This window comes from Zingiber officinale, chromosome 8A, assembly GCF_018446385.1.
Source record: "Zingiber officinale cultivar Zhangliang chromosome 8A, Zo_v1.1, whole genome shotgun sequence".
Taxonomy (NCBI): domain Eukaryota; kingdom Viridiplantae; phylum Streptophyta; class Magnoliopsida; order Zingiberales; family Zingiberaceae; genus Zingiber; species Zingiber officinale.
The window spans coordinates 4,635,052-4,658,041 of record NC_056000.1 but is presented as its reverse complement, the minus strand read 5'-3'; the positions used below and the strand labels follow the sequence as shown (position 1 = coordinate 4,658,041).

General features: G+C 38.4%; 1 protein-coding gene and 2 long non-coding RNA genes across 4 annotated transcripts; 1 reads left to right on the top strand and 2 right to left on the bottom strand.

Annotated features, from left to right (window-relative positions):
* Window positions 1–390: 390 nt before the first annotated feature.
* LOC122012031 lies at window positions 391–2,601 on the bottom strand. The gene is made up of 3 exons (XR_006120092.1): window positions 2,015–2,601; window positions 1,873–1,943; window positions 391–554 (listed from the first exon to the last, which is right to left on the bottom strand). It is a non-coding gene; the product is annotated as an uncharacterized LOC122012031 (long non-coding RNA).
* Window positions 2,602–5,765: 3,164 nt separating this feature from the next.
* Window positions 5,766–13,216, bottom strand: LOC122012033. Of its 2 annotated transcripts, none has more exons than XR_006120095.1 (4): window positions 12,899–13,216; window positions 12,182–12,304; window positions 11,901–12,066; window positions 5,766–9,979 (listed from the first exon to the last, which is right to left on the bottom strand). It is a non-coding gene; the product is annotated as an uncharacterized LOC122012033 (long non-coding RNA). The 2 variants fall into 2 exon arrangements; XR_006120094.1 differs by having other exon boundaries at window positions 5,766–9,987; window positions 12,899–13,214.
* A 292-nt stretch (window positions 13,217–13,508) lies between these two features.
* LOC122012030 (inositol-tetrakisphosphate 1-kinase 5-like) lies at window positions 13,509–15,126 on the top strand. Its single transcript, XM_042568479.1, has one exon. It carries the CDS (start codon window positions 13,763–13,765, stop codon window positions 14,750–14,752), a length of 990 nt encoding a protein of 329 aa, XP_042424413.1. The 5' UTR covers window positions 13,509–13,762; the 3' UTR covers window positions 14,753–15,126.
* The last annotated feature ends 7,864 nt before the right edge of the window (window positions 15,127–22,990 follow it).

The window sequence follows — 22,990 nt, the reverse complement described above, 5'->3', positions numbered from 1 at the left end:
ATCTAGAACACGAAAAATAGACATCGTATACCTGCTCTGATACCAAATAAATTGGTACCAGATTAACTCAAAAATCCAGAACACGAAAAACATGCATCGTAAACCTGCTCTGATACCAAATAAATTGTCACGCCCCGGGGGAGTCCGAGGAAATTTCGACAACATCTCTCCTATACAGATGATAATCTTAAACTCATCTACATAGCCCTCAGGGCTTATAAACCTCGGCCAACACGGCCGAAACAAATACAATAAAAGATTTAAACAACCACGCAGTTTATAATAAATCAGCCTCCGGCTGACTACACAACAATTCACAACCACGCAGTTTAATAAACCTATACCACTACTCGAGGAAAACACAACCCATGACGGAAAACCTCCGCAACGGAAAAACAAAGGTAGTAGATCAAAACTCGATATAAAAATCCTCGAGTGCAATCACACATCATAAGTATGTAGGAACTTAACAAGGAAACCAAAAGTCCAAAGATAGAAAAACCGTCGCGACTCAGGGTGGGGACTAGCGATTGGAACCTCCTGACAGCTTCAACCTGAAATAGAAAATATATCAACGGGATGAGTCCAACACTCAGCGGATACCAAGCTGACATACATAGTAGGAAATAACCAATAGTAACAATTATGCGTACAGTCTCCTGGAATAATAATGAAAAATGCAAAACTAAAAGAAATTGGAGAAGTTGTACTCACCAGGACCTCCTATCAGAATAATAAGATCGTCAGACCGAAAATGTCATATCTTCTGTATGCATGTCAATCATATGCATCCACCAAATATGCAGCAAACAAAGTGCAGCAAACACAAGCAATAAATGCAATCCATGCATATGATGCAAATGACATGGTCACCCTGATGCTAGTCAACCATCTCACACAAGATAGTGAGACCGAGTGGGTAGGGCTATGACAACTGTGCGCTCTGTCATCACTGCTCCTGATGAGTGACCTAGTGGGCAGGATGTTGTCAGAGTACACCTATCCTCCGACCCCAAATCATAAGTGGGGGAGCTCAATACTCTCATCTCCCTGAGACAATCCAGAGGAGGGATCCCTGTCGTGCTACCACACTGCGTCACGCTACCCATGAGTGGACCAATGGAGCACTGATAGAGCAAACTGCCACACACCCTGCCTGATATACCACTAACCCATGAGTGGTTGTATGTGCAGATCCATGTAAATAGCGATGAGCTCAATAATAATGGAACTACCAATCGCTCAGCATGCAATCATGCAAGATGGTGCATGACACTAAGCATGAAAATTCTGACCATATCTACCTTCATAAAACATGTACCAAAAATAAATAGCTCAAATAAGAAGATCTAAGTACACATATCAGATATGGTAAATGTCTAGTCTGATATAGTATAAGGTATGGTATGTCACTACCTCTATGAGCATAAATAATCAAGAGAGTAATAGATGCAAAATAGTAATAAATAAGCATGCTGAAGGAATCAAGCAATGACATACCGATGCAAATATAACATAATTATTACTACTCATTAAAATCCTCTATGCATATCAAATGATAATATCTAAAAGATAAGTCAAGTATCCGCCTCAAAATAGCGCGTGCCAAAAGAAATCCCACGTAAGGCAGCTCGTCGGAAATCAGAGTTTTGTATCAATCAATATTTTTTACTTAGCTAATTCTATATGAATTAAATAGTTAAATAAAATTCCCAAAACTAAATCTAATCCATCGATCAACTAGGGTTAGCTCCATTAACTCTAATCGTTCCACCATTCGGACCAAACCCAACTATCATTTGATTCAATTTGCAGTGTTAAGATAGAACAATGAATTGACCTCCAACAACTCATCAATTTCTGGAAGGTTACCTGCTTGTTCACTGTCGGAGCGCGTTCACCGCTGTAAGGGTGACCGAACTAGTTTGATATCGTTGTCCAACCTGAGTAGATGCCTGAAACTTAGAAATCTATCAGTGCATCTCCTAAATCAGAGGTTAGGGTTAACACTTACTTCGGATTTTGGCAGCTAAGAAGGGATTAGCAAACTGAGAATCTGTCCAGCAACTCTCACAGAGGCGGCGGCACGACTCCTTGCCCTTGGTCGAAGGTTGTCCCGTGTAGAGAGGGCGACTCAGAGACAAGAACAACCACCGGAAGAACTCCAGCGATTAGTGGAGAAGGGGCCTCAGTTGGCGACGGACACACGGTGCTGGTGCGATTGAGATGACGGAGAGATCAGCGATGGCAGCGATCAACCGAGGATGGCTCAGTGTGTTCGCAAAAGAGAGACGGACTCGGCGACACCGGATCTCCCATGGCCGGCGACGTCGAGCTATGGCGGACGGAGACGATGCAAAGAGACGTAGGGAGAGGGACTTCGTGAGCGAGAGAGATCGGGAGAGGGCTCGGTTTTGTATGCGTGGGAGGAGAGGAAGCGAAGCGTCGGGAGGCGGCGCCGATTGGGGAAGGAGACGGCGTCGGGTTGGGGAGGAAAGCAAGGAGATGGCATCGGGTGGCTTAGGGCTCGGCGAAAAAGAGGAAGAGAAGTGGGGAGAAGAAATGGGGCACGGCACGGCGACGGGAGAAGAAAAAGAAAAGGAAAAAGAAAGAAAAATAAAATTTTCCCTCGTTTAAATGGGTAGCTTAAACAGATTTTCTCATGGCCCAATAATTGATCCCCTTAAACTCGTCATACGAGCTCCGAAAAATTCTCAGAAAATTTCTAAAAATTTCTGAAAATTCCCTTAAGGTTATATTTAGGTGTCGTATTTTACATCTGTTATCTTTGATTTAGCTGAAGATGTTGTAGCAGGAGCTGGTTCTTCAGGCCTCTGATCATAGAGACTTTCATTTGGCTGAAATATTTCAGAAAGTTAAGGTTCATGGTGTGTGTGTCAGTTGTGTGGCACAGTTAATTTTTGAAAAAATTATGACGCCCCCAATTCAAGAGGTAACAAGATTGGAGGACACAGTCAGAGGAATAGGGTCTTTTGGATCAACTACTGAAGAAGAACCGGAATCATCAACAGGAAGAGAAATAATTTTATCAGCAGCAAAAAGGTCTTTTATTAATAGACTTTATAATATGAAAGTGGTATTGCAAATACCTGGAGTACAAGACACAAAAGTTCAAGCAATCTGGATACTGGGGAGAGGTATGCTTGCTAATTTGCAACTTTTCTAATCTAACCCTCTTATTGGAGCATGGCAGTTGTGTGGCACAGTTAATTTTTGAAAAAATTATGACGCCCCCAATTCAAGTAGTAACAAGATTGGAGGACACAGTCAAAGGAATAGGGTCTTTTGGATCAACTACTGAAGAAGAACCGGAATCATCAACAGGAAGAGAAATAATTTTATCAGCATCAAAAAGGTCATTTATTAATAGACTTTATAATATGGAAGTGGTATTGCAAATACTTGGAGTACAAGACACAAAGGTTCAAGCAATCCTGGATACTGAGGCAACGACCTGCTGTATATGTGAAGATGTAATATCTAAAAATGCATTTGAAGAAATTAACTATAAAGTACTTTTTTCAGACATTAATTCACAACAGGAGTCTACAAAGAAGCTTAAGAATGGATACATGACAATTGGAATGCATAAGTTCAGGATTCCCTTTACATACCAGCTGAAGATGAACTTGAAAGACAGAATACAGATGTTAATTGGCTGCAATTTTATCAAATCTATGGCTGGCGGATTGAGGATAAAAGGAACTGAGGTAACTTTTTACAAAGAAATTACTACAATTAATACATCTCCAGAAGTTCATATCTCAGCAAAAGTCATCCCAGAATTAGAAATAAATGAGGATGAGTATTTGAATATATATGAGGAATTATTTCTTTCAGAATAGGCCTTAGTCAAAATTGACTTCAAAATGCAATATGCTCCGTTATTTCAAAGGTTAAAGGAATCAGGATACATTGGGGACAATCTTCTAGAGCATTGGGCCAAAAACAAGGTAATTTGTTCATCAGACATTATAAATCCTGATATAACTATTCAGGATAAACCTCTCAAACATATAACTCCCGCAATGGAAGCATCTTTTAAATTTCATATTGAGTCATTATTAAAGCTGAAGGTCATCAGACCAAGTATGAGCAGACACCGGACAATGGCTTTCATAGTTCAGTCTGGAACCACTGTTGATCCACTTACAGGGCAAGAGAAAAAAGAAAAGGAGGAGCTTGTGTTTAACTACAGAACCCTCAATGACAATACTCACAAAGACCAGTACTCATTACCTGGTATTAATCTCATTCTCAAAAAGATAGGCAATAACAGGGTATTCTCAAAATTTGACCTGAAATCAGGATTTTATCAGGTTATGATGCAGCGGAATCAGTCCCTTGGACTGCATTTTTGGTTCCCCAAGGACTTTTTGAATGGCTAGTAATGCCCTTCGGGCTAAAAAATGCACCAGTCATCTTTCAAAGAAAAATGGATTTCTGTTTTCAAGGATGTGAGGATTTTTTAGTAGTATATATTGATGACATTTTAATCTTTTCAGCAGATGAAGAACAGCACTGTCAGCATTTAAATAAAATGTTAGATATTTGTCAAAAGGAGGGAGTAGTTCTTTCCCCAACAAAGATGAAAATAGCTCAACCCGAAATAGAGTTTCTAGGGGTAGTTATTGGCAATCGACGAATAAGGCTTCAACAGCACATAATCAAGAAGATTATTGACTTTGATGAAGAAGTTCTTACTACTCTCAAAGGTTTACGGTCTTTCCTGGGAATTTTAATTATGGTAGATCTCATATACCAAACTTAAGCAGATTATTGGGACCATTATATTCAAAAACTTCCCCGCATGGTGACAGGAGGTTTAAATCTTCAGATTGGGCTATAATCAGAGAAGTGAAAACATTAGTACAAACTCTACCAGATCTGGAATTACCACCAGAAAAGGCATATATTATAATAGAGACGGATGGTAGTATGGAAGGTTGGGGTGGAGTTTGCAAATGGAAGCCCTCAAAATATGATTCAAGGAAAGCTGAGAAGGTATGTGCTTATGCTAGTGGTAAATTCCCAGTGATTAAATCCACTATTGACGCAGAGATATACGCCTGCATGGAAGCACTAACAGCAATGAAGATCCATTATTTGGATAGAAAAGAAATCACATTGAGGACGGATTGTCACGCTATCATAAAATTCTTTAACAAGACGGTAAACAACAAACCATCACGAGTTCGGTGGATTACTTTTATTGATTATATTACCGGGACAGGCGTGGATATCAAATTTGAGCACATTGAAGGGATAAACAATGAGCTGGCGGATGCATTATCTCGTCCGATGCATCATGTTATAAAGGAAGCAGCACCAACAGAGGAACAAGTACAATTATAAAGTAAGGTGGAAAGTTCACTAGAAGAAACCAAAGGTGCAGATGCCACGATCAAAGATATTCTAGGTAGGACTATATTGGAGTTATTCGCAAAGACATCAACTTCTGTAGATACTTTTGTAAAAGGGAACTGAGCCCCGGCGAGCCGTTTCTTTTCCAAGGAGGTATTGTAAAACCAGTGGGCGGCCAGTGGTTTTGGCCGACCAAAGTCAATAATGGGGATTTAAAGCAAGATGATAAGGGATAGGATAAGATGCGATGGGGCCCTCAAGAGTACCCGGTCTCATCCTTATCCCCTATCTTTAGCACTTATAAAACCCCTTGAGTTAATGCTTAGCAGGACATACGAGAGAAACTCGGAGTTCTACTAAGAAGTCTATAAGTGAGAAGTGCGAAGTCCCTTGTAAGATATTGCTTTCTTGAGTTCAAGAACCCTTAGTGGTCTATACTCAAGAGATCCTTGTAAAAATTTCTATGCTATCTATGGTATCATAGCGTGGTTTGGCAATTATGATAAATTTCAACTAAATTTTTGAAAGGTATTCTGGTAAGTAGTTTTCGGGAGGTATGTGCCTATTATTTAAAATTTTAAACTAAGTAAGATATTTTTTTTTATGTTGTAAATTGCTTTAGCGTCTATACTCCATATGGAGCTGTGAAGTGCTTCAGTAAGGTCGTTCAAAAGGGGAAGGTACCTACAAAGACCTGAACATAGACTTTGCAGTAAGCTTGAGGGTAGGGGACTAAAGAAAATTTACTTCATAATGAATTATGTCTGAAAGGTTTGAAAAAGAAATTAAAAACTGATATCAAAACTCTCGAACTGTGAACCTTGAATACCTTAATCTAGAATCAAAAGTTTCTCTTGAAGGCATTTCCAATAATATTGGTGTACTTTATGACCGGCTGTTATTACACTCAAAAGTATCCATATCTGAATACAGAACTTTGTTAAAAATCCTGAAACAAAATCATCTGGAAATTTCACAAGCTCTGCAGGAATCTTTGAAGGAGCAAAGGAAGTTACGACAGACCCTTTTACAAATACAAGAAGAATTGATCCATAGCAGGCCTTTAACTTTCTCGGAAGCAAAAGATTTATTAACAAAGCAGCCAAGCCATATCGAGGAGCAGGCAAAGGAGCTAGGGAAACAAATCAAGAAGGTAGAAGAAATTATGCAGGAGGTAAAAAGGCAAGTGTCATGAACTTTCCTCCAACATCAAAATCAAAAGAATATGATGAGGCACTAGCAAATACAGAGGAAATTAGTTCTCCTGCTATTGGTTTCATTATTGCAAAAGACGCTACAAACAAAGACATAAACAGGCAATACAATAATTGATCTTTTGATAAAAATCAATTATAAATTAGATCAACTACTTGTAAAACCTGTTTCTAGCAGTACTGAGCAGGTGTTAGATCTTGCAAAGCAATTGGAAGGGCTTACTATAAAGACAAAGGCAGCAAAAAAGGAACCCTTCTAAGACCCTCTGAAGATATACAAGGAAGAAAAAGAAAAGTTAAATGGCGACAAGAAATAGACCTGCTATTATTGAAAGAAGTACAACTGAAACACTTGAGCCAGTAACATCTTCACAGGAAGATCAGATAAGGAGTTATAGAAGGATGGCAAGATTTCGGTATGAAACACAAAGGAGGTTTAGTAATGCAAGAAATGGCTCAAGAACTCTAGAGAGCCAGCTGAATCCTGAAGCTGAATTAGAATTATCACAAAGACGAAGGGCTTCACTAGTACCAGCAGAGACCCTTTATTCAACTAATTGGTCTGAACCAAGACATCGGGTAAATCAACATTATTCTGAAACAAGAATTCTGGTTATTGGAGGACAACAGAATCTATCTCTAATTAATCAAGCTAGCTATTCAATTCTGAGGCAAGAAGGTATGCAATTAATCCATCTGAGATTAGTAATGATCAGAATACATGCTTTGCATCGAAGAAATGCAGGTGTAAACGCTCTAGTTGTCCTCAGAGACACCAGATGGAGGGACGATAGATCAATTATTGGGACAATGGAGGTTGACCTTTCTGGAGGTACGCAATTAGTTTATATTGCACCAAACATGATGATAAGTGTGGAAGATTTTTATCATCATATTGAATTAGTTGTACAAATACATGGTTATGAAGATTGAAATACTGCTGAATCAAATTTATTAATAACACGGGGATTAATTGGGAGATTAACCAATACTAGCCATGCTGGTTTTCGATATAATGTACAAAATGTAGCAGATTACTTGGCTAGTACGGGAATTCATGCAGTATCAGCAACTCCCAGAACAATTTCAGAACGACAAGGCATGAGATGGATCCTCCAGCCATCGACAACTTTACAAATTCGTAACCCTCGAGAGGTCAGAACTGCAACCTTACTAGATGGTTCTATCTCATTATCATTTCAGGGTTACATGCAACAAAAAATTCTTAGCCAAAAAGACTCAGTAATATTGATATTGAAGAAATCCAGAATGAAGGAGAAGAAGAATTCGTAGGAATGCTCAGAAGTGAATATATTCTACCACTGTTCCATGAAGACATTCCCAAAAAGAATAAAAAAAAAATCCAAATATAATACTGGACGATGGGATACCCTTGGACAACCAAGTGGTAAGTTTGACTATTATGTTAATTATGACATCCCAAAAAATTTTTCAGATATAGAACTTCCTCCTCCACCCGGCTGGGGTGATGAAGAAAATGAAGCTGTATTTCCAAGTATCTGGGAAGATACACCATGGGAGGAAGATCCATTCTTGGAACTAGAAGACTTACCGGCTGAACCAAGCTATGACCAAGAAGAAGAAGAGGAAAGGGAAGCCTACTTTTTAGGTTTGGAAGATTTGGAGAATGATTATCCTTCTCTTTCTCTTAACTCTGTGTTACAGGATGAAAATAATCAACAATTGCCCCCTTATTGGGACAACAATGACCCAGGCGCAGAAGAATACTGGCAGCAGGTGGTAGAGCAAGTAGAGCAATTAGAAGAGCAAATTGCTAATACAGAAAAAATTACTGAAGGGATACAGGAATTAGCTATTCAGGAAGTAGAGTCTTCATCCTCAGTAAATAAAGAAGAACCAAATGAATGGTTGAAGCATATGGAAGAAGCTGCACACGTGGGACGGACTCATTGATAGAACATCTGTAATCATTGGACTATCCTATATTACGCAGTATGGTACAACAAGCAACTGGAGAAAAGACATTTTCTAGTACCAGCGCAATTTCCAGGTACAACCCTCCTCAAGAACCTCTTATGGGACAAGTTAATTATCCCCCTGCACAGGTGAATTCAAGAATAGAGCAAGCAGAAGCGCCAATTATCAATGGGAAGTTTAAACCAAGAGGGCATAATCACCGGCCATGGATCAGCTCAAACTAATGATGGAGCCATTCTAATACTACCAGAATATATTGGTCAATATTCAGAAGTCATCTCCAGATGGGAATCAATAACCAACAATCTGTAAATCAAAAGACCTGGCTGGACAATTCTCAAAAGGTACAATTTATTGAAAACCTTTTAGGAGAAAATGAAAAGAAAATGTGGATTCAGTGGCGTATGGCATACGCCACAGAATATGAGGCCCTCATACAGATGGCCAGAGAAACACAAAACATTTTATCTGCAATAAGAAGATCCTTCTTATTGGAAGACCCTTACCAGCAAGATCAGACTTATATCGATATTGAACGATTAACATGCAATAGTATGAAAGATATATTTAATTATTTGAATGATTACAAGATATTGGCAGCAAAGTCAGGAAGGATGTTCATCAGTCCAGAATTATCATATAAATTATTCAGGAAAATGCCCCCTATTATTGGGAATGAAATAGAAGCAGCATTTAAAGCCAAATATCCCGCTAATCAGGTTGGTGTCATACCTAGAAGTCATTTCACATATCAATACTTAGCGGAAATCTGTAAAAGGGCTGCTATACAAAAAAGCGTTAAAGACTTAGCATTTTGCAGTAAAATACCTATACCAGGTATTATGGAGAGGGTCTTGGTATTTTGCAGTAAAAAGCGTTAAAGACTTAGCATTTTTCTTCCTTGTATATCTTCAGAGGGTCTTGATATACGTAGAAGGGTTCCTTTTTTGTTGTCTTTGTCTTTATAGTAAGACCTTCCAATTGCTTTGCAAGATCTTACACCTGCTCAGTACTGCTAGAAATAGGTTTTACAAGTAATTGATCTAATTTATAATTTATTTTTATCAAAAGATCAATTATTGTATTGTTTTGCCTATTTATGTCTTTGTTTGTAGCGTCTTTTGCAATAATGAAACCAATAGCAGGAGAACTAATTTCCTCTGTATTTGCTAGTGCCTCATCATATTCTTTTGATTTTGATGTTGGAGGAAAGTTCATGACACTTGCCTTTTTACCTCCTGCATAATTTCTTCTACCTTCTTGATTTGTTTCCCTAGCTCCTTTGCCTGCTCCTCGATATGGCTTGGCTGCTTTGTTAATAAATCTTTTGCTTCCGAGAAAGTTAAAGGCCTGCTATGGATCAATTCTTCTTGTATTTGTAAAAGGGTCTGTCGTAACTTCCTTTGCTCCTTCAAAGATTCCTGCAGAGCTTGTGAAATTTCCAGATGATTTTGTTTCAGGATTTTTAACAAAGTTCTGTATTCAGATATGGATACTTTTGAGTGTAATAACAGCCGGTCATAAAGTACACCAATATTATTGGAAATGCCTTCAAGAGAAACTTTTGATTCTAGATTAAGGTATTCAAGGTTCACAGTTCGAGAGTTTTGATATCAGTTTTTAATTTCTTTTTCAAACCTTTCAGACATAATTCATTATGAAGTAAATTTTCTTTAGTCCCCTACCCCTCAAGCTTACCGCAAAGTCTATGTTCAGGTCTTTGTAGGTACCTTCCCCTTTTGAACGACCTTACTGAAGCACTTCACAGCTCCATATGGAGTATAGACGCTAAAGCAATTTACAACATAAAAAAAAATATCTTACTTAGTTTAAAATTTTAAATAATAGGCACATACCTCCCGAAAACTACTTACCAGAATACCTTTCAAAAATTTAGCTGAAATTTATCATAATTGCCAAACCACGCTCTGATACCATAGATAGCATAGAAATTTTTACAAGGATCTCTTGAGTATAGACCACTAAGGGTTCTTGAACTCAAGAAAGCAATATCTTACAAGGGACTTCGCACTTCTCACTTATAGACTTCTTAGTAGAACTCCGAGTTTCTCTCGTATGTCCTGCTAAGCATTAACTCAAAGGGTTATAAGTGCTAAAGATAGGGGATAAGGATGAGACCGGGTACTCTTGAGGGCCCCATCGCATCTTATCCTATCCCTTATCATCTTGCTTTAAATCCCCATTATTGACTCTGGTCGGCCAAAACCACTGGCCGCCCACTGGTTTTACAATACCTCCTTAGAAAAGGAACGGCTTGTCGGAGCTCAGTTCCCTTTTACAAAAGTATCCACAGAAGTTGATGCCTTTGCAAATAACTCCAATATAGTCCTACCAAGAATATCTTTGATCGTGGCATCTGCACCTTTGGTTTCTTCTAGTGAACTTTCCACCTTATTTAATAATTGTACTTGTTCCTCTGTTGGTGCTGCTTCCTTTATAACATGATGCACCGGACGAGATAATGCATCCGCCAGCTCATTGTTTATGCCTTCAATGTGCTCAAATTTGATATCCACGCCCGTCCCGATAATATAATCAATAAAAGTAATCCACCGAACTCGTGATGGTTTGTTGTTTACCGTCTTGTTAAAGAATTTTATGATAGCGTGGCAATCCGTCCTCAATGTGATTTCTTTTCTATCCAAATGCTGGATCTTCATTGCTGTTAGTGCTTCTATGCAAGCGTATATCTCTGCATCAATAGTGGATTTAATCACTGGGAATTTACCACTAGCATAAGCACATATCTTCTCAGCTTTCCTTGAATCATATTTTGAGGGCTTCCATTTGCAAACTCCACCCCAACCTTCCATACTACCATCCGTCTCTATTATAATATATGCCTTTTCTGATGGTAATTCCAGATCTGGTAGAGTTTGTACTAATGTTTTCACTTCTCTTATTATAGCCCAATCTGAAGATTTAAATCTCTGTCTCCATGTGTGTGTGTGCGCGCGCGCGCGCTGTGGAGACATGAACAAGAAATTACAAAAAATCTAGTTTTTCATCTTAATGATACATGAGGGTTTTAAAGAAAGTTGATGAAATGCCATATAAAGGTTGATGGTAACAGCCCACTATTTTCTAGTTGTTACATGCATGAGGTTCGTACATAGTAGCACTAGGCACTTTAGTTTAGTAATGAGTTTATAACCTTGATAGCAGTTAAGAGCGAAGACAGGGAAGAGAGAAAGAAACCCAAGGCACATGAGACATCAATTTTACTAGATATTTAACAAAGACGCTAAGTACTATAGCTGACTGGTGATCAGCTAGTGCTTGAGATTATGGAGTAATCAAACTTTCAAAGTAGAAAATTACCTTTGTTGTAAGGTTCTTTACACCAAGCCCACCAGTCTTCCCTCCGGTCTTCTTCGTACCAATGGGTTTCTTGATAGAGGATAAGACGGTAGAACGGATAGGAGCTTCAGGTGAATGTGTAGTTTCAGGCTTGGGCTTCTCATCATTCAAATTGTCCTTGGGGCATCTACAAGTTTAAGTTCAGGAAATCCATTTATAGTACCAGATGAAGTAGATGGAGCAACAGGTGACGAAGGGATGAAAGTATCTGCTTATACAACTCAGCTGCTCTAGATGTATACTTTGCCTCAGTTTAGCCACCATCTGTCCACCCATGCTGCTTAAAGAAAACTTGCGCCCAGTTGTTGCCTCCAAAAACCATTGTCTTAAGTTGCTCAGAAGTCCAGGAGTCCAAATTTGTAGACCTACAATAGATACTATGACATTCTAGCAAAGCTTTCCAAGTTAATGATGAAAAATAATATAGAAATGGTATTGAACGCAGGATAAGAACACTGGGAAAGAAAAATGGAATGGAGATGAACGCTTTAAGGGGCTCAACCTCCAAATATCAAAGGCAGTATATATTATTTTGTGATTTGCTAGATAAATAAAAAGGCAACTACAAGGTGATTATGTATTGACAATCAAGTGGGTTCTTTTTCTACAATAGAATAGCAAAACCTACACAAAAGAAAGGGAATATAATTCAAGAGAAAAAAAAACATAATTCCAATTAATTGGTAAAAATGAAGGGGTTTTTGAATTGATCCCCCTTTTGTCGACAGCTAGCAAGATTCTCCTGAAATACAGAAGGATTCGGATAATACAAATAATGACACATTGAGATCTATTCTGGCTTAATTAGGTTTTCAGTGTCAAAGTAAACCAACTATCTAAAGCTTCAAACTCCCAGAAGTAACAAAAAAGGGAAATTTCTAAGGAGCAAACAATTGAGCATTCTAAAAGTCCAACCATGTAGAGCAAAAAAGAGAAACCAAAAAAAAAAAAAAACTTACCTGACAAAGCTAAGCTATCTGAAGCCATGGCGAGACAGAAATAGACAGAACGCGGCTTCCAATCGCCTTTTCAATTCGGTGGCTGAGGAGGACTAAAGGGGGAGACAACGGTTGCTGGAAGAGGACGGGAGAACAGGGCCGGCGGTGGTGGTGCGGCGATAGCTTCAGACGGCACTTGGCTGCTGCGTTACTTAGACGGCCAAAGTGACTCGCGTTGTCAGAGTTTCTAAAATGTTTAGGCGTTATTTATTTGAAAATTTTGCTTTATCGCTTTTTAATAATTTAATTTCCATTTTCGCGTGTTTGCAAATCTTCCACTCGAACCCACAAGATTCTCTTTCAAAGGTAAGGTGGGCCTACCAGGCCCCGTCTGGGCTCTCCCCTCCCTTCCGATCCCAAATGCTCGTTTTGCTTCCGTCGAACCGCCAGCTTACGGCTTGTGGGCCGCCACGTCGCAGTGCCTTCGGATGGGAAGCGCGTGGTTCCCTTCGCATCGATTCGTTCCGCATGCGGCATCGCTTCTCGGTTGGCGCCAAGGCGGAGGAGTCACCGCGAGTGACGGCACCTCCTCCCACTCGCCGTCGTGCTATAAAAATAAGGGCAACCCCAGCAGTCCCTTCTTCCGCTTCCCCATCGCGTTTCCCTCGCCCGATTGATTCATTCTTATCCTTGATTCGGCTATCAGTGAGCGAGAAGAGGGGAATAACCCTAATTTATCTTTGTTTTCTTTTCATGCTTCGCTCTTGGAAATCAACGATTTCTGCTCGATAATCGTAGATTCCGGTCGGTCTGTGCTCTAAAATGCGGTTTGTTTCGCTGGCAATCTGAGATTAAGGAAGAATTGCCAGGGATTAGCTGCTCACCATGGCGGAGAACCCTCGGAGATTTTCTGTAGGATACGCGCTTGCTCCCAAGAAACAGCAGAGCTTCATCCAGCCATCGCTTGTCGACCTTGCACGGCAAAGGGGCATCGATCTTGCCCCCATCGATACCTCCCGGCCCCTTGCCGACCAGGGCCCCTTCGATTGTGTGCTCCACAAACTCTACGGCGAGGAGTGGAATGGTCAGCTCGAGAATTTTGCCGCAAGAAACCCTAGCGTCCCCATCGTCGATCCACCCCAGGCTATCGAGCGGCTCCATAATCGCATCTCTATGCTTCAGGTAGTGTCGGAGCTCGAAATCCCCCAGGAGCGTGAAACCTTCGGGATTCCTAGCCAGGTCGTGATCTATGATTCTGCCGCCCTCTCCAACTCTGGCGTCGTCGGGGCCCTTCGCTTCCCTGTCATTGCTAAGCCTCTGGTGGCCGATGGCAGTGCTAAGTCCCATAAGATGTCGCTTGTTTTCCACCGTGATGGCCTGCTAAAGCTTAAACCACCGCTTGTGCTGCAGGAGTTTGTAAACCACGGCGGAGTTATATTCAAGGTGTACGTGGTGGGGGATTATGTGCAGTGCGTGAGAAGGAAGTCTCTTCCTGATGTCTCTGAAGATAAATTGGAGTCTGCTGAGGGGGCCGTCACTTTCTCCCAGGTGTCCAATTTGACTGCACAGGATCCAACGGAGGTAGAATACTACATGCATCTGGATGAGGCAGAGATGCCTCCATTGAGCTTTGTCACTGAGATAGCTAGAGGTTTGAGGCGGGCTACGGGATTACATCTTTTCAATTTTGATGTGATCAGGGATGTGAAGGTTGGGAACCACTACCTTGTGATCGACATCAACTATTTTCCTGGATATGCAAAAATGCCATATTATGAGAAAGCTTTGACAGACTTCTTCTGGGACGTCGTTCATGAAAAGAAAGGACAAGGCACTGGAGATGTGGCCATTGGCAATGAGGAAAAAATAATGTGAAAGATAGTAAGGGGAGTGGAGAATGCTTCCCTGAGCTTCATGGATATGTCTTCTGCTTCTTAAAAATCTAGTCTTCCTCAAAAATTTGAAGGTACAATTTGCACTTTTCTGCAAGATAAGGCGTCCAGAGCACTGCAAGTGTCGGTGCATGTTTTGTGTTTTACCGAATAAGTAGGTTTGTTAGTTAGTTTTTAACATGGGAATGAGTTCATTTGGTTCTTCCATTGAATAATTAGTCATGCCACCATTAAGTTTTAACATGCTTCCTCTGGTTAGTTAGGAGTGTGAGGTCAGTCCTTTATCTGAAATATGAAGGATTTTTTGTTACATGTAGCTTGCCATTTAGCATTATATTTAATCTTTCTTGCTATTTATGAGCTAAAAATGGATGCTGCATTACTGTTTTACTTTTATGAGGGTATATTCTTTTGCTTATTCCGTTGATGGTGTATGCTATGCCTATTCCCAAAGCTCTTAACACCAAATGTAAGATGTTACGGTGGAGGTTGATTGTTGTACCCTAGTGCACTCACCTAATTAAAATGCCGGGTCCAAGTCATCTGCCTTATTATCAAATATGCAGACAGAAATTCTTGTAGGGCCAAATTTATTTTTTTTCTCTAATAGTTCATTGATCCAGATTTTAAAGAATCAAGCCTTCTATTACTTGACCTACTTTGTGACTCTTACTATAGATCTTCCTTGTGACTGAAAGGCATGACTTTGTGCCACTAAGATTGTGATAAAAAAACTTACTGCTATAGCCTAACCTAAAAAATTGTAAAAGAACCTGTGACCACAAAAACCTGAACTAAAACCTTCAGTTGTCATTTCATCAGACAACAAATAAAAATTATCTGACTTGTCTTATTGTTGAAAACGAGTGTCACTTGTACTCAAGTCAACAGATGTTATACCTAAGGATGACTTGTTGTAGAACTTGAAAAAGGGTAAACAACGCAGTAGTCTCCTTGGACAAACCTGATTGAAGGTCAAAACCACATCATATTTATAATCAGGGTAGATAATTCATTAAAAATTTGGCTATTGATATCCTTGTGGTAAAGCAAGTGCCAGAATTAAAAAAAAAAATCCGTAGATGCATAGAGATATCCTGTATTTTAAAAGGTAAAACAATCAGTGATCTCGATTGACTTAACCTGGCCTTAACCTCACATATTTATAATCAGGACAGAGAAGTGTGAAGGGCTAGTCGGCATTTCTATTGTTGGAGCTAAAAGCTAGTCAGTCCTACAAGTGCTTGGATAAGTGATGAATTATTCTAAACTTGATACTTTGGATGGTTGTTGTATTTGAATTTGAGTTGCGATTGAGGCTCTTTTGTTGGGAATAGAAGAATATTGTACATTGTTTTGTGACTGAATGTGTGAAGTTCGATCAATTTAAAGAGAACATATCTGAGGATGTAGATACTGGTCTGATATGCACGTGTTCATTGTTTCTCCTTGTTTTTTTAATATAATATAGTGGTTGCAATTGTCAAACAACTCTGTTGTCTAGATTATCGCCTTTCTTAGATTTAGCAATTTCTGCATCTTTTCATTGCAAATACAGCCCATCGAGTAAAATATAGGGATGGCTTGGAAAGTGTTAATTTGTGCACTTTTTGGTGTGTATTATAGCTTTAACCTATTGCCCTAGACACCCTTTTTCTCATATTTTCTTATTCATATCTAGGGCTGTAAACAAGCCGAATCGAGCTTTGAGGTATGCAAACTTATTTGATAAGGTAATCGAATCGAACCGATCTTAAAATGAATCAAATTTTTGAAATGATTGTTCAAGTTTGACTTGATTTATTTTTTATGAATTTGAATTTGTTTGAAGCTTGAGCTCGAGTTCTCGATTCAAGTTTAATTTGAGGTTGGTTCATTTAGATGTTATCGAGTTCTCAATTTAAACTTATTTGATTATTTGAAATTTTTAATTGTTAAATTGGCTATTGAGCTTGAGAATTTAAATTTATTTTTTTTATTTTTTTATTTATTTAACATATTGAAAAGAATTTTATTAATGAATATGATTTGTGAATATTGTTTACGAACGTTGTTCATGAATATTGTTTATGAACATTGTTCATGAATATTAACGAGCTGAACACATATATGTTTAATGTTATTTGTTTAGTTCAATAAGATGTTGAAGTTTGTTTATTTGTTTATTTAATTAATCTTTTATATATTGAACAAAATATAAATAAGATTTTATCAAGTTTGTTTATAAATACTTGATTTACAGACCAATTCATATCTCTTAATTTTTTTTAATTAGTCCTATTGATCCCGCTTCTGATCCAAACTTAACTCTCATCTGAGGCTATTGAGATATCATAGTCTTTGTACAATAGCCCGAGTTTGTCTTAATTATTTGTGATCGGCTATATGAATCTTAACCTCCCATTAACCTCCTTCGCACAGTCTGGTCTGTGCTTAGATGATGGGTTGACAACAGAAAAGATGGTAAGTTTTGTTCGCTGTAATCGCCTTGTGAAAATGGTCCTTTATATCAAATGCGACTCCTGTTCGTTTTCCAAGGCATACTGTGACGATTGATTAATCATAGTAGACTAGCGTATGTTGTCATCTTCATCGTCACCTGTTTTTCTCCACTGAGGTGGACTCTAAGTCTTCTCTATAATGAGCTCAACAGAGGGTAATATTTTTTTATTATATTAATAATTTCTCTAGTAATTCCATCCTTTGTGTTTTTTCCCCAATTTAATAGATTTATTTTTTTTTCTTTTAACTATAGAATTTATTAGTTCTTTTTTAATTATAGAATTTATTAGGCGTCTTAAATATATCCATACTATCTTTAAGCTAACATATGGTAAAAAAAATAAATAAATACGTTCGCTCCCAGTATTTCGTTAATTCGTTTCAGGATCAATATGAAGGAGATAAATTATGTACGGTTATTAGTTTTTAGAATAGTAATTAGTACATAAAAGAAATATTTATCTCAATTTTATTAAAATTTAAATTTTAAATTATATGATGATGATATTTTATGAACTAATAATTAGATTCATCCGAGAAGACATCTTTATCAAATAAGTATACCATAGGTCAGTGCATAGTTTCTGAACACGTGAGTTTATGATTCACGCACTAATCAGCTAGGTGGTCTTAATAATCAGGGTAAATAATGACAAGTGTCGACAAAAAAAATTTTGCAATACATTTAAGTGTTTAGTAAAAAAAACACACACAAAATTAGAGGAATTATCATTGGCTTGAGGGAATAATAAATTAAAGCCTTCGATAATAAAAAAAAGGAGAAATTATTTAGAGAAAGCATCATTTGCTCGGGGGAGGAAAACAGATTAGATAGTCTCCTCCTGTTGGAAAATAGAATTATATTTATAAATAGAAAAAATTGAATATAAAAATTAGAATGCAATGAGGTACATAAATGAATAGAGATGAAGTTATATAAATTTGATTAAAAAAATTAAATTGAATTATGTAAATAAATTAAAAGAGTAAGTGGTAATGAATTTTTTTTATGATCCATAAATCCAAACTAATTTTGTTTGTAATAAATCAATCATGGTTGATTCTAAATTCAGATAAAGGAGAAGGGTTATCTTATCTGTTAATATTAAACTAAAGTAAATGTTTAATAAATGAATTCATTAAATTATTATGTTAATACTAGATTATTTCTTGGAAGAAACGCATTGTAAAGTCCGACTGTAATGTCTCAGCAAAGATCGTTAAATCTTCAAAACTTAGGCATAATACTAAATATGTAAGAGTTTATGTTATAGAGTCTGAATATAACGTATTGGTAAGGATCGTTACATTTCCATGAGAACTTGGGTGTTGTATTAAATAGGCAAGAGTTCTCATGCTATAGGTTGAATGAGAATAAATATTATAGGAAAACTAATAGTCTAAGATTTCGAACATAAAATATAAAAATCATAAATCAATAGAGGTAGTAGATGTAATTATTAAAAGAAAAAATTAGTATTTCGTGTGTACAAGAGACAAAATATGTAGGCAAGAAAATAAATATGATAGAGAATTCAAATTTTAAGTTATGGTATACAGAAAAGAGTAAAATGAGTGTAGGATTGTATAGAACATGAGAGGAGGGTGAATCACGTTTTAAAACTTTTATTTTTGTTTTTAAAATAGTCATCGAAAGATCAAGTACACAGCGGAAAAATAATTAATCGAAAGAAGTGAAAAAAAGTACTCGTTTGGTTTTACTTGGTTCGTAGCCCAGCAAATTACTATTCTAAGGTCCACGATGTTGGTCCGGGTAGGTCGGTTGGAGAATGTTGAGTTGTTTAAAATACTGAAACAAAACACCTTTCTCGATTTTCAACTCAGATTAATAAAGCAATTAAAATAGAATTAACAACTTAAAAGAAATGAGTAAAAGGTCACTATTTACTTGGTTACTACCTAGATGGTTGTTAATCCAAGGAAGATGAAAGCTTACTAAGAATCTTCTTTGCTGAAGGCGGAAAAGCCTTTTACACACAGTGAAAGCTCATAAATAACTAAGAAACTGAATACAAAAGTTGTTACATCTTTCTTAGGTCCAGGGGTCTTTTTATAGACCCTGAAAAAACTTATCCACAGGCTGAAGACGCCTTCTATAGGGCTGGAAGGCGCCTCCAGCGAGACCAAATGATAAAACTTTATCTTTTCCGCAACGACCAAAGTGCCTGGTCGAAGGCGCCTTCCATGGCTGGTTGAAGGCGCCTTCAACCATTGAAGGCGCCTTCTGCCTGAAGGTCGTAAAGGCACCTTCAACTCCTGTTGAAGGCGCCTCTAGCAGCTCCATAACTCCACTTTAGCTCTTCTGCTGCTCCGATCGTCTGGGTGATTTCGATCAATCGAAATAGGGCTCATCCGAACCTAATTTTCGGCCTTCTCTTCAAGCAGACTTCCGATCCAACTTCTCGTCTCTCAAACGTTGCGCACGTCCTTCTCGTCCACCAGTATACTCTTCCGCAACATCTTGTCCCTCGGATGCATGGAGCCCATCGGCTCCCTCCCGTGTCGTCCTTCTCGCTAGTCGCATCTTCCACTTGACTTCCTGTGCTCCTAAGCTCCTGCACACTTAGACACAGGGATCAAACCAAAACAGGATCTAACCTAACTTGGTTGATCACACCAAAAATAACATTAAGGTTTCAACAATCTCCCATTTTTTTGATGTGAGCAACCCAAGTTAAGTTAGGGTAAACTAACCATAAAGTAAAGATAATCAAATTGCAATTATGTAATAAAGTGCATAAAAAATTAAATTAAATTTTAATTTAATATTTGAATTTAACTACTACCTTTCCTAGACTTAATCTTCCCTTCTCCCCTTTGATCACATAAAAAATTGGGGTACCAAAAAAAATCTAAGGGTAATTTTTTCAGAAAAATTCAGATTTTTCAAAAGACTTATCAAGTTTTTGACAAAATTTTGAAAATAATTTTTAAAGAAAATTGTAATGTCAATTTTTTAGAAACTTTAAGTTTTGGAAAAAAAAATCTAAGTTATGAAATTGACAATGATCGAAAGAATTATTTTAATTAACTATTACATGTTTATTAGTTTATCAATTAAATATTCAATTCAGTAATTGGTTTCCGTGGCGAGGCACTAGGCATTCTTAGTTATTGGATCATCAACCACTTCTAAACAAAGTATCTTAAAGAATTTAAATATTTAATTTTACTTTCTGAAAGCCTAATGAAAATTTTAATTCAAATATTCTTTAGGAACCCAATATAGGTTCTTTCCTACTGGGTTAATTAAAAATTTGTGGGGTATATAACTTTTTGAAACTTTTCTAATTTGAGCCATGTGAAATCTAAGATATCATCTTAGTCTTTTAAAATTTTGAGCTAGAATAGTTAAACATGTATGATTTTCTAAGTTTTCTACTTGTGTCCTAAATTTATCATTTTCAATTTTTAATTTTTCAAAATCTTCTAACGAACAAGATTTGGCTAAAATTATTTTTAATTCTTTGTTTTCTTTTTCAAGTTTGCAACCGTCTTTAGTTAATAATTTAACAAATTTAAACAACTTATCAGGTGGAAGAAATCGTACCTGACTTACCTTGTCGATCTCGTTGTCCATGGCTCCCTTTGAACTACTGCTTTCTTCTGATGTTGCTCCCCCTTCATCGATGCTCATTTCGGATTAGCTCACTTCGTTTTCATCATTTTGATGACTTGCCATTAACGCAAGGCCGACAACAGCTTCAACTTCTGATTCGGACGATGTTTCGTCCCACATCGCCTTTAGCGTCTTATACTTGTTGGATTGGATATGCTTCTTGTTCTTTCCTTTATCCTTGTCATTGATCTTTAACTTAGAGTAGTTGTCTTTAACGTGCCCTTTTTCATTGCACTGGTAGAATCTGATTGTTCTCTTCTTTCTACCCTGCAGATTGTTAGTTTTTCTAGATTTAAATAATTTTTTAAATTATCTTACCATCATTACCATTTCATCATCGTCGAGAAAGGACTCTGAATCTTGTTCGTCCATCTTTGCCTTAAGGGTAATGTTGTGCTTCGGCTCCTTCGTATCTACACATCTCGATTCATGGACTTCAAAAGTTGAAAATAACTCTTCTAAGGTAACAAATTCTAAATCCTTAGATATATTGTAGGCATCTACTAATGATGCACATTTCGTATTTCTAGGGAATGCATTAAGAGCGTACCTTAGCGAATCTCGGTTGCTTACCTTTTCTCTAAGATTCGAAAGTCCTGTAATGAGCTCCTTAATCCTTGAGTGAAGATGTGCAATGGTTTCATCTTCTTCAAATCGAAGGTTGGTGAGCTAGTTGCGAAGTAAGTCCCGTCTCGCAAGTTTCACCTTGCTTTGTCATTTGCCACGAAGTCAGTTTGTTCATTTTTCGTCCATTGAAACTTTTCCTTGCCCTTGGATGCTTCAAAACTAAATTTCGTTATTAATAATAAATCGAAGTCTGTTTTGAAAAATACCTCCATTCTCTTTTTATAGTTCGCGAACTCCCCCTCGAACTTTGGTGGGTAGATGCTCGGTCCGGTCATCTCATGTCCTTCGTTCGGCGGTTAGTCCTCCTGAAGCTGTTAAGCTTTGATACCACTTATTGGTCCGGGTAGGCCGGTTGAAGTGAGTTGAGTTGCTTGGAACACTAAAACAAAACATCTTTCTCAACTTTCAACTCAAATTAATAAAACAATTAAAATATAATTAACAACTTAAAATAAATGAGTAAAAGACCACTATTTACTTGGTTACAACCTAGATGGTTGTTAATCCAAGGAAGATGAAAGCTCACTAAGAATCTCCTTCGTTGAAGGCAGAGAAGCCTTTTACATACAGTGAAAGCTCATAAATGACTAGTGATCTGGTGGTAAGGTGGGACCTGCCCTGGAGGGGGTCCTCGCCACGCTAGAGGTCAAAGCCAAAGCGGTCAACGCCGCGAGTGGTCGGCCGAACGACCGACTAACCATCCCGATCGGACGAGGAGTATCCAATGATACCTTGCTACAGCTCGGCTAGGTACCGAGCTTCCGACGCTCAAAAGGCTCAAGCATGGAGAAATGAAGGTCAAGCGGCTGCCCCGCTAGGCCGACCAACGGACACAACCTCGACCAAGTAGGCATGGCTCCCTCACTCGACAGGTAGGAGCCTGGATAGCAGACCATTGGCCAAGCAGACATCCCGCTAGGCCCAACCATGATATCATCTAGATATCCGGCCGAGCAGCTCTCCCGCTCGGGCCAGTAATGGACAAAAGGAGCAGCTGGCGATATCCTCCTAGGAACCCGTGCCACCGTCAGACGGCATGGTCAGACAGAAGATCGTACGGTGGAATCTTCCCTTATCTTGTCAAAGATATGCTCGCACTATTACGGTATGGTGTCAGAGACGCTTTTCTGACGCGTCTTTTCCAGGTATACTTTGAGAAGCGTGCACGCCTCGGGAAGCATGCACACACTCCCCGGGAAGCATGCACACACTCCCCGGGAGTCCTATATAAGGACCCCCAAGGCTTCAACGGAGGTATGTGCATTATACTGTAGCTACAGTTACACTGCCACTATCATCTCTTTACTTTGCTTGCTTGTTGCCTTCGTCGGAGATCTAACTTGAGTGTCGGAGGGTCATCGCTGGGGAACCACTCCCTAGCTTGGCACTGATACTTTGTGCTTCCAGGCTTGTCTCATCGGAGGTTCACGCACAGTCAATAGGAGTGCCACA